Below are 13231 nucleotides of genomic sequence, written 5' to 3'. Positions count from 1 at the left end.
GCAATTTCCAATGGTTTTTGGGAAGTACTAGTTCCTGACTTATAATAAGGTCAATTGCGAATAAACTGTGAAGTGCTAGATGGTTCAGACTTTTAAACTATGCGCACAGGGCCAACTATGTTTTACTTGGGGGCTTTCTACTATGTCCCCAAACTCTTCTGCCCGTTAGTAGTGAAACATTTCTACTATGTCCCTACAACTCTTTCGACTGTTAGTAAAATAAGCTAAATTAAGATCGACTAATTATTTTTTGGATAGTCCTACGCAAGTAAAGATTTTCGATTTGCAAAATGTACCAAAACCTTTGGTAGTAAAAAATAAAATAAAAATGAATGCTGTGTTTTCAAGATTGGATTTCATATCTGACTAAATCTCGTAATGGAAAGAAAGTGGCCCTTTTTGGGTTACAGGCCTAGAAAAAAATAATTGAGATGGGATTTTATTGGAACTCCCCCTAAATAGATCCACCAAATAATTAGAAAAGTGCCCGTTTTCAAACTTAGCATTGCAAATAATAGTTAAAAAAGTGGAAAAGGGAGGGCTCCTGTATTATGGTAAAAAAAAATTCACAAATTAAATTTTTTAAAAAGGTTTTTTCCACATAATGACATGTAAAAAGACAAAATTCCCCCAACCTAAAAAAATAATTAAGATACGATAAGCCCCTTTTACAACACATTAAGTTACAATGACAATGTAAAAATTTCATTAAATATCAGCGGATAGAAGTTGAATCCAAAATTTTGAACCATTTACTTGAGAGTCAACACCATGCATGAGATTTGGGTATTCAGGGGGACGGGGGTTTTTGCAGTGTTTTAAAGGGTTCTCCTAAACCAGACAAAACAAAACCCTTTGGCGAAAAATACAACAAAAAGATTCTGACCCAATATTAATCATATTTTGCATGATATATTAATTTTTTTTTTTCAAGAATATTCAAACAAAAAAAAAAGTTCTCGGGATATTTCCAAAAATCAACAAGAATTTACATATGGGTGATCACATGTTATAGTCGATCAAATCGATTGATTTAATTCAAATTTTTATTCTTAAGATTCTTTCTTAAAATAAATTATCTTTTTTTTTATCATACCCCGATTTATTACAATATAATCTTAGTGAATATTAATGCTAAATTTATCTCCCTAAATTTAAATTTGGATTCTTTTAAACCCAGCTAGTCAACATGACCCAAAATTCAAAATTTAAAATCATATAGGAAATTAATAGTTGATGTATACATTTATTTATATGAAAAAGAAAATTAAAGACAATTAATAGTTGATGTATACATTTATTTATATGAAAAAGAAAATTAAAAACAAGTGAATGACTTCCAAGTCTATAAAGTCTTTAATCATCGTCTAGCTCTTGGAAGTTCCATAAGTTTTAAATTTAATATCCATCTTCTGAGCCAGCCAATAAAAGATATGGCAATTCTCCTAACGAACACCATGAGCATTTCACCCACCCACAACATCCAATAAACCCCAAAGATGATACCATTAACCCCAAATATTTGTGTGAGGGGTTTCCTGACCTATGGCTCTAGGAAAAAATTTTTCTTTTGATCATAAATTTACAAATAGTCTTTAAATATTTTTTAATTTTTAGTTTTAAGTGATTATTCCCAAATTTAAAAAAGGATTTGATAATTTTTACTTTTTCCAAAACAAACCAAACCCAAAATTGAAACAGGGGGGGAGAATTTTTTTCTTTAAACCAAAAAGAATGATATTTTTTAACTTCCCAAAAATTTAACTTTAAATTTTCCATTTTCCCTTTATTAAAATTTTTTTTTTAACCCCCCCAAAATTTCATTGGGGGATTTAAGATCACAAAATTTAAAAATTTTTCCCTTTTTTCCCTTTTCTTTTGGTTAAACAACCCCTTTAAACTTCCTTAATTTTGGGCCAATTATATTTTTTGCTCTTCAATACCAATTAAACCAATTAAAAAGGCATGTCCCAAACTCTATCATATATTGGGGTGTGTAAATTTACAAGTGTTGTTATTAATTACACAAACCCCTTTTTTTTTGATCATGATATTGTTATCTATTCAGGGCTCTTTTAAAAGGTTTTTTGGCTCATCCCAACCAGCTGGCATTAATTGTGTTTTTTAATGAAAGCTCATGTGATGCTTCTTCATGGCGTTATAGGTGTGCACTATTTGAATTTGATATTTATAGGTTGTGGACAATCAATGTATAAATAAAAAGGTTCCCTCGAAATTTTACTACGTTACGTTTCAATTTTTGTTTTCCCGAACAGTATTTTTTTTGGTTATGCTTATTGGAATCCTAGCCCCAACACTTTTCCTGGTCCCCTCTAATATGCATCATTATTATATATGTCTTGGTTTCCTTCATGTACACCAAGTGCAACATTTATCATCTAACTTTGGCATTAATTCACTATTCATTTATTAGTTTTTGAACCTGCTATGGGAGGTTTCAATGAATTCGAAAATAGGAATGATTTCCAACTAACTCAAAGTTAAGACGTAAATCATATCTCCTTAAAAAGACCTTCATAGCCCACACCATTTTCAACTTCTACCCTTACTAACAATTAACAACCACAACTCTCACTTTTTCCTTGTCCATAACCCCAAACATCTAATGTGTAAATTAATGACACTTTACGATTATGATGTTTCACCATGTATTCTTCTTTAAGCTATTTCCTTTTTCTTTTTAATCATTTATGATGGACAAACATTTTAAATTAAGGCATCCATCATAAGGAATCAATCCATTCATTTTTTTTGTTTTCTTGGCCACATTCTTTAATGAGGAAATAAAAGTATTTTACCTTTCATAACCAAAATATGTATAAAATTATTTTACCTCTCCATACGCTATAGGTCAATATTGTATAAACAAATCACTTTCAAATTGTTGGAAATATTAACAATATCAATCAGAAAATTGAACAAAAGGATAGGTTCAACATCGTTGAATCGCGTGGTAAGCCAATGCTAAGCAATTTTACAGTCCCCTGCATATCGTTGAGGCCGGTCACTTCCAAGGTTCCACGGCATTCCCAATCACTTGCTATGGTTGAAGCTTTGAGTGCACAAAATAATTGCCCGAAATTCACGAAGAAAGGAAGCGAAGGAAGGACAGAGTATTTGCGATAATGAGATAATTGGCGTGCATTTAGTTCACAAATGATGGTCCTTAAATAGGAGCATCATATATGTTTTCATCCGTAAGAAGCCAAATGGGGTTAATGACGTTATACTTGCTTTTTCAATGACAAAATTGTCATAAAGACAAGTAACTTCACATCTTCTGAAAAGTTGAAATCTTTTCATCAACGAAGTTAAATTTAATAAATTATTGAATGAATGTGAACTTTTACTTTGCATTCATCGCAATCAATACGAGGGAAAATTGTAACTTTTTACTTTGACTATTAATGAAAAATGAAAACACCAAATCTTATGTTGTGGCATGACACCCGTAGTTACTATCCACTAGGTTTAATAAAACAATAATAACTACGCCTCGATCCAAACAAATTAGGATTAGCTATATGAATGTCCAGGTATTTCTTCATTTAAGCTCATATCATATCATCCACCATGTGTACTATATATGAATGATAAACCCAGAGGAATATCATAGTTGTCCCAAAAATCTGATAATATTGGAAGTTTGAAGTAGAAATACAATAAATTGAAATGATAGTCTAAAACCCGATAATACAAGCTGTAAGGAGAATTTGGGATAACAGCAAATACATATGTCTACTACACGGATATATTAGAACGCTCCACGAACCGATTTGTGGAAGACTCATTCTACTGGAATCACCACACACCTCGAACAAGATTAATAAGGCCTAGCAATACTAGTGGGCGGATCTGCATAAAGTTTAAAAAAACATAAAGTAGAACACTACAAGTAAAAGAAAAAAAAAGTACAAGAAATTTTAAGAAGTCTCGATAAAGCAGGGTAAAAGAAGGACGAAATCCTAAACAGGGCATGACACGGCAGGTCAAATTTAGCGGGTTAAGGTTAGTCCTTCCCTTACCCGTCCTGCTCTGTCTTTCATCCTACAGTTTTTCCTTATTTGTCTCGTTCATATTTTGAATTCCATTGATGAAAATTTTGGCTCCGCCAGCGAGCTGAAAGCAAAGTCGAATCAAGCAGCAAACAATGATGATAGGTCGGTCCCAAATATCACGTTAGAGAACACCCCAATCCCAAGTGTTTTCACTAGACCAAACATTACCCCAATTCGTCCACCACCATAATGAGTCTGAGGCTGCCCATGGTTCTGATGCTGTGGCATGTAGTTAGGTGCCAATACGGAACCGCATAAGCATAACCACCCAAATACTGCTGCTGAGGGAACACGGACGGAGGAACGTATGTAGGGATTCCTTGGTCCGTCGTCGTTCTCTTTTCACATTGTATTGGAACACAAAGCATATGAATATCAAATCCACATAGTGCACACCTGTAACGCCATGAAGAAGCACCACATGCTCCTCTACAAACAGCACAGGTTCCTGGTTCAGCCGAGGCCATAAGCCTTAAAGGATGTGCCTAAATTAATGACAATCATCATATCAAAACGATTGCATAATTATGACATATTGATGACAATCATAATTGTATTATCAAATTATAATTGGTCAAAATACTTTTTCTGATGGTTTAAACTTCGTGACATTAATTAAAACAGAGGGAGTAATAATTAGTTACCTGATGTAGGGCATGACACAGTGTTTCAGTGCAACTGAGTACAGAGAGGGTGGACATCGAAGTCACAAAGTTCACACCTATAATACATGCCTTCAAGAATCACTGTCAAACAAACATTGCAAATGCGGTCGAATTGGCGATTGCCATGTGGCTGCTTGCAGACGACAAGCTTGAGCGAGTGGTAAGGATGCAAGAACGAAGAAAGATTCATTGGACATGTTCCACAATGTTCATGTAGGTCAAAATCGCAGCCATGGCAGCGATATCTTTTCCCTATGCCATGACTCTTGCAACCATCACACGAGTATTCGGTGTTGGAATCAAATAATGTTAATGTATGCTTTGGGTGTGTGAAATGTTGTATAGTACTGTTTCCTGGGAGAAGTGCCATTATTTCTGGTTAATTTTCTCTCTGGAACTAAGAACTAAGTAAAGAAATGGAAATGATAGGAGCTGCAAAGAGCAAGAGGACTATGGAAGACTTTATAGTTAGTATTTTTGCTCCAAAGTCTTTGGCTTAATTAGGATTTTTTTTGTTTTTGTTTTTTTTTGTTTTTTTTGTTCATATCTAAAATATCAGCTTGAAATTTAGTTTAATACATCACCAACCTGGATGCCTCCTAGTAATTTAAGAGAAAGCCTGGACTGTTTTTCTCGTTGACTAGTTATATGTGTAGTATCATATCTCTCCCAATTTATTTACACTTTCAAATTTGGTCAGCAAGTTTTTAACTTTGACAAAGAATTTTTTCATATATATTTTGAATTATCAATTATTGTGATTTATAGTACTTTTTACGTAGTTTCCAAATATGTAAATTTTATTTCAAAAAACTTAACATTCTGCATGTACTCGAATTCACGGTTAAAAGTAAATTATTTTGCTTTCGAAATTCTAACTGTTCCCCATCAATTGGGACAGAGGGAGTATATTTTTGCAACCTAAAAATAATATTTTCTCTGTCCAATTTATATGGCATTCTTTTTAGTCACTCCAAAAAAGAAAGATATATTTCTAAATTTAGTATTCCCTCTGTCTCAATTTATGTGGCACTGTTCGAACTTCGAGAGTCTAGCGTTTTTTAATTTTGATTGTAAATTTAGGCATGAAATCTTTAAATTTCTTGAAATAAAATTTGCATGTTTGAAAACTACGTAAAAAGTACTATAAGTCACAATCATTCACAATTCAAAATATTTAAAAAAAATATATGAAAAAATTACGGTCAAAGAAAGACTAGTACATTCAAAAGGTGTCACATAAATTGGGACTGAGGGAGTAACAATTAAACTTTAAAACACTCATTTTACCCTTAATGAGGTGATTTATCACACAAATATGTTTGATGACTTATTTTAGGCCACAAGCTTCAAATAAATGTCTTTCTTTATTACTTAATTTTAATTTTCAGTCAAACACCGTAACATAAATTGGGACGGAAAAAATATTAACGAGGGATAATTTGAAGAACCTCTCTCAAGATGTTGCTTCGTAATACTACTAGTTCTCCTTGTGGTTTACAATACTACACTTACTTCTCTTGTTTTGTTATTTTTTCAACAATCTTTGTAAAACAATTTTATTATGAATGTAGAGATTACAATTCGACTAATTTCCCCTTAATAATATATTATTTTGTTTAATAATTTTAAGAATAGTTTCAGAAACCTCCCCTTTAATTTTCATTTTGTAAAAATAACCTTTATTGTAGATTATAGTATTATGCCCTCCTCCCTTATTTTGATTTCTTTGTAACAATTTTTTTTTAACCGATTTACCTTGTTTGAAGGAATTATTTTATTGACAAACTCTATGAATCTCTACAATATCTCTTAGGAGTAGTTTGGACTACGATTTCATCTCATGAGGATGAAATTATGAGATAAATCATGTTTGGACATGCAATTTGATTTTTTAAGTTGCAGTTTTTTTTTATAAACAAAAAAACCCCACAAGTTGTGAAAACCATAAAAAATTTTCCAATTCTTATACAATCTTACCAAATGAGTAAATCATAGTTCATAACAAAATTAATACACTACTAGAAGGCCTTTCTAAAATACAACATTAATTGATCAAACTTCGGTCAATAAAAAGGAAAATTTAACATGAATAGTAATGTAACTACTCTTTAATATAATCCTCCCACATGGTACGAACAATCTCTTCACGCCGAGCATGCATTTCCCGATCAGATGACCGAGAAGACGAACAAACATTGTTACTTTGAGTCGGTTGTTGGTCAATATCATTAGCAACTGTATCATCATGTTCATATTCCGTGAATATTTCATCACTCCTTTGGTATTCCCGCAAAAAAATTTGTAACACTGCACAAGCTATGACAATGGTCACCTGTGTGTCAATGTCATAATGGTTCATGCTTTGTCTCAGTATTCTGAATCTACTTTTCCAAGCTCCAAAAGTTCATTCAATCACATTGCGCAGAGATGAGTGCCTAAAGTTAAACAACTCCTTAGAATTATGAGGCTCTCTTTCGCTCCCTCTGTAATCCTGCAAATGATAGCGTAGTCCTTTGTATGGAGCTAAAAACCCTTTCGTGCCTCGAAGACCAGCATCAACAACATAATATTTATCTACCAACAAAAATAACAGTGAGAAGAATTACAAAAAAGACTTGCAGGAAGAGTTTAACAAGGATATATGATTCTTGAAAAATAATTTGTCTTCTGTATCTAATGCTTTTATTTATATACCATGTGGCGGAAATGAAAATTATGCCGCTGGATCAAGAGTTGCATTCTCAAGCACTCTACTGTCATGTGTAGTACCTTCCCAGCCAGCTGCAATGAAGGTAAACTGCATATCAAAATCACAAGCACATAAGCCATTTTGTGATGTTCTTCCTTTACGATTACGATATGCCTGTTGCATTTCTCTTGGAACCTCCCCTTCTATATATGTTCCATCAATCGCACCAACACAATCCTGCCAAATAAAGAATACATCAACATTAGTGATCAGCAGTGGCCTAGGATTCTACTGGCATAACGCCAAGTACTGTGTTAACTTCCAAAACTCAAACAAATTTCAGAAATGTAGTACATAGCCAGTTGAATTTTACCTTAAACCAAGGCCAAAATCGCCTACTATGTCGAATTTTTGGATGTACACCAGTCATAACTTTTTATTGTATAAATGTTGGTGCCATTTTGCTAATTGCCTCAGCAACTGTTCTAACATGCCAGTTAATTGTTTCGAGTGAATATTGGAAAGTTTCACTTGCCGATCGCTGACTATCATTTCGTGCAACGACAGTTAGGAAAATACCCACAACCTCTTCAATTGGAACCCGTGTGATTCGATGCTCAACTAGAAGTAAATTGTTTTGCCTTATCACACTGACAAGCCGACGAAATGTTTCAGGGTATAACCGCATTGACTCTTATATACGCATTCGATGTCCACAAAGAAGTTCATTCTCTAAAAGATTTTCCAACCTGCAAATATTATTATCAGTGTCAAAATACTTTCAAGCACCACAATGACCAAAAAATGCAATCCAATTGTCTAAAGGTCTCAGTCCAAGAAAAGGAGACCTTAATGAATTTAAACTTTCCAAGGCAAATTCATTTAATAGTAAAGACATCAAAGCAAATTCCCATCACAGAAAGAATAGGATATTTAAACTACTGAATTTAAACTTAAACTGCTGCATAGGATATAAAAGCAAATTCCCACGTAGTTCAAATGCTGCATAGGTATTAAAAGAGATAAAGCTACTGAATTTAAACTTCCCTAGGCAAATACATTAGATGGATTACATAATAATTGGTGTCCTAAATCATTTTCATCTCTACGTCACATAATGTCGAACCAAAGAGTTTAATCGCAATAGATTACATAATATATCCGTTACTGGTTGGTCAAATTTTTTCCAAGCCCTCAACCCATTGGACTTGATATTCTTCAGCCATATGGACAAACATCCTGCGAACGCCAAGGTCAAGAAAATACGGCACAGCTAGTGAAAATTGTTTTTTATCAATACGATGCTTATTCATGATATTTTGCAATTGAGTAATCACAACTATATCAATCTCATCATGTGTTGATGATCGTGCTTGTTCTCGTTCCCGCTTCTCTTTTTCTTTTGATTCTTCCCTATCTCTCTTCCATTTCCAGTGTTCCTTAAGATGTTCAAATATGCCTTCTGTTGTTGTAGCTCTACTTTTTTTGCGACGTGTAGATGTGACACCATCAGTTGGAATAAATGCATCAGACATAGTCCGTTTCCCACTGCCAGTACCACCAGTGTTCACGCTCATAGGCTGGTATACATTTTCAGTACTGGCTGGGTTGTCGTCACAAACAAATACATCATCCTCCACTTCAATTGGTTCTTCTGTTGTTGGTTGTGAAATAGGAGTCGTACTGTATACGACATGGTTACCCTTGGCAATTGTATTCCCAAATATTTCTTCCAATAAGTCATAATGTTTAAGCCCTTTTTGTCTGTACTTGGAAATATTTACTCCTCTTTCCCCTTTTTTTTTTTTTTTTTTTTGCTGAAAAATTACATAAAATAGAATGTTACATTATGAAGTTCACATAGACAGAAGAAAAATATTCAATATTAATCACATAAGCTTATTGCCACATGTTGCGCCCAAATTTCAGAAGGACAAGTAACTATGTTAGTTTGAGGGTCCCAACCGTATCCGGAGCAAGATCGAAGTAGTCCTTTGAAATCTTTTAGATCTTTCTTTACTCATTCGATATTTGGTTTTTATGCGGATTTCATCATAACTGTCTTGCTTTCCGGTTCTATTCTAAAATTCATCGATAATTTGCTTCCAGCGTGGACCGCTGATAGTGTTACCATTAAACGTGTATTTCCTCGCATCATCATGTGGGACTTCGATGAAGACCAACGTGTCTTCGTCCAACCATTTTTCAGCATTTGAACCACGTTGTTTACTCATTCTTTTACATTTCTACAATACAACGGGAGTAGGATAACAAGTCGCATTCACTATATTCACTTTAGATTACATAACATCTAGAAACTTGCCTCACATGAGCACAATGAAATTAATTAAAATTTTAACTTATGTTACCCCGTTAACCGGTGGAGGCGCAACCACTGAATTTTTGTCTGAAATCCCAAAATCAGCTTGACAAGTTATGTGCATTGTACTCTAATTTCAGAAAAATAAGCAGGAAATTATAACAAAATAACGGTGACAAATTTGAACATAAAAAAAAGATTCATAGCTACAACTTATTCCTAAAGCTAATAGATGATAGATCACTTTCATATATAGTAAATTTGAAACATTAGAAAAAGAACTTACTTGTTAATAGATGATGGATTGGCTTGAGAGTAATCTGGAAGCAAAATGAAAGATATGCAAGAACTATACTTTGTTGGATGTTAAGAAAAATTTAAGAAAGAACACCTTCTAGCTAAGATAATTCTGATGGAATTTGGATGATGTGGTACTTTATTGATGCAGTAACATTAATATGGTTGGTGAAGAAAGAAACCCCTGTAACTGAGCTAATTTATTGATGTGGTAAGTGTTTGTAAACGGATAGATCATAAATAAAGTTGGTAGAATTTAATATGGTTAGTGGGAGTAATTAATTGTTCAAAATATTTTACCAACTTGCATATTAATATTTAATACAAATGGTTGGTAAACATGATTGGTAAAATATATCTACCAACTTATGGTTTTTTTTTTTTTTTTACAAAATATAAACATATGATAAATTTTACATTTATATTTTTTGAAATCATGATTTCAATTCCCAAATCATGCCTTTTTTGGATGATTTGGGATTTTATCTCTACGAGATTTAATGCAGATGAAATCGCATGTCCAAACGTTGATTTCATCTCATGATTTCATCTCACGAAATGAAATCGCATGTCCAAACACCTACTTATTCTCTCTTGTTATGAAAATAGCTAGCAAGATTCCTATTTGTGGTGAACAAGATAAGACCTACTTTAACTCAAAACAAGAAAACCTATTCCTATATTAATTTGACTATAAATCCTAACTAGACATGGATTAAAATATCAAATCCTAACTAATTTTGATTTCCTACAATTTTGAATTATTATTTCCAAAATTCTCCCATAATTCAAAATTTTATATCTAATTCTTGATCCACTTGTCACAATCTTCAAATTACCGAGGCACTTGTTTTCAACCCATCAATTGTCGAAACACTTTCTCTTCAACCGCTATTCACCATCTTTCAATTTGTCAAGCATTTCTCTTCAACTGTTACAAACGCCGAAAGACTTCTCTCCAACCTTCACAACCGCTTGGAATACTTTCTCCAACATTCCATTTTTAAAGACTTTCTCTTCAACCTTCAATCGTTGGAGCATTTTCTCCAATCTTTTCAATTTGTTGATGACTTTCTCATCAACCTTCAATTGTCAAGTACTTTCTTCAACCTTCATAATCGCTCGAAAGACTTTCTCTCCAACATTCCAATTTGTCATAAAAACGACCTTCTCACCAACTTGCAATTGTCAAGCACTTTTCTTCAACCTTCAACCGTGAGCACTTTCTCTCCAACATTCCAATTTTGTTTACTTTCTCATCAACCTTCAATTTTTTGAAGCACTTCTCTTCAACCTTCACAATCATCGAGCACTTCTCTCTAACATTCCAATTTTCATTACGCACTTTCTCACCAACCTTCAATTGTTGAAGCACATTTCTCTTCAACCTTCACAATCGTTGGAGCACTTTCTCTCCAACATTCCAAGTTGTTGATGCACTTTCTCATCAACAATTTTTTTTTTTAACCCACTTCTCCAACTTCTGTGAGAAGGCTTGCTCCTCTGCGCATATTTTCTTGCACCTCTTTAAACTTGCAATAATTTGTTAAGATTCCTCAAAGATGATTGTTTTTCACGATATCATTAGCCCGATGTTTGCCAACATCATCATCATTAGCCGATGTGGCATATATGAAGTCATTTACCGCCACGTTTTAAGCTCTTTTGATTTTCTATCGTGATCGGTGTTCTCTCGATACCAATTCGAATTATTTTATCGATAATTTATAAATCTCTACAAAATCTCTTATTCTCTCTTGTTTTCACTGTTATGAAAATACTAGCAAGTATCCCTATTTTATAATAGTATAAAACCTACTTTAACTCAAAACAAGGAAAACCTATTCCTATATTAATTTGACTATAAATCGTAACTAAACATGAATTAAAATATCAAATCCTAACTAATTTTGATTTTCTATAATTTTGAATTATTATTTTTAACACTGTTAATGTAAAAAAACATAATATAATTAATTTGCTCTTTCTAATATTAACCTATTCTAATTAGTTTTGCGTAGACATCTTTTCCAAGAATTCCCTTCAGTAAAAAAAAAAAATGTCGTACACTACCTCGTCTAGTACCTAGTTTTAGGGGTTCACTAACCCCTTTCTACGAAAAAAAAAATCGCACTATATATATACAAATAAAATTATTTTTTACGTATATATAGAAGAGACGTCGAACCCCCTACCTTCTTCATTTACTTCTTTATATTTTTGAACCTCCTGGTGATAAATCCTTCGCCCGATCGTATAACGTAGAGCCAAAAAACACCTACTAATATATAAGCCAACTCTGCATTTTGAAGTGCGCCAGTCTGTTTATTCGTCGAAGGACACAACTGACCATCTTTAAGCCAATTAAATAAACATGCGTATATTATTTAGCAATCATAAGTATAAATTCGAGGTCTTTTCAGGTTCTAGAAACTGAATACTCTCTCCGTCCCATATTACTTCGTCCCTTTCTCTTTACATGTTCATTAAGAAATCATAAATAAAAGTGTATTTTTTACAACATTAGCCTTATCTCTCTACAATAAATTATACTCTAATCAATATTGGTTACTTTATAAAACAATTAATGTTAAGGTCAAAATAGAAAAAACATTAATTAATTCTATCTTATTTTTATAACTTACAAAAGATTTCTGGATTAATATTTTGAAGAACATAATTAATAACGATAACAAGAATAGCATTGGACTATGTCCACTTTTAGTAGTGGCCCCTTAGGAGGACGTCCCTTTAGCTCGGGATATTTCTAATAAATAGTCAGTTTTCAGACGCTCCTTAGAGCCCTGTATGGTCAATTTTTAATATTAATATAACATATCTTTTAGACCCAAAAATGAGAAAAAAAAAATATTGATTCCTACCGAGTTGTCATTTGGCAATTAGATTTAAAATAAAGGTTAATATTAAACTTCACATATGTTAGCAAGTAGATTGCAGTTGGTGTGTTTCGCTGTTTCTCGTGGTTCTTTAATATTTGCACAGTCACCAGAGAGAAATGACCTGGTCAGTTGGTAATTCACTGCAAAGGCAAAGCGTAATTAAGCAAGGACATAAATAATTGTAGAAAAATATTTAATTTCTCTGGTTGACCAAAAATATATATTTATAAAAGTAATTAATTAGAAAGGCAAACTTTTTGAGTTGTAATATTTTTTTT

At 33.0% G+C, this 13231-nt stretch overlaps 1 protein-coding gene across 1 annotated transcript; it reads right to left on the bottom strand.

Moving 5' to 3' along the window:
• Window positions 1-4068: 4068 nt before the first annotated feature.
• Window positions 4069-5114, bottom strand: LOC132057934 (protein VACUOLELESS GAMETOPHYTES-like). Its single transcript, XM_059450514.1, has 4 exons — window positions 4868-5114; window positions 4724-4800; window positions 4331-4564; window positions 4069-4140 (listed from the first exon to the last, which is right to left on the bottom strand). Exons 1-4 carry the CDS (start codon window positions 5112-5114, stop codon window positions 4069-4071), a joined length of 630 nt encoding a protein of 209 aa, XP_059306497.1.
• Window positions 5115-13231: the final 8117 nt, after the last annotated feature.

This window comes from Lycium ferocissimum, chromosome 5 (assembly GCF_029784015.1).
Source record: "Lycium ferocissimum isolate CSIRO_LF1 chromosome 5, AGI_CSIRO_Lferr_CH_V1, whole genome shotgun sequence".
Classification (NCBI taxonomy): Eukaryota; Viridiplantae; Streptophyta; class Magnoliopsida; order Solanales; family Solanaceae; genus Lycium; species Lycium ferocissimum.
The sequence above is the reverse complement of the archived record's forward strand: the minus strand, read 5'-3'. Positions and strand labels throughout refer to the sequence as shown.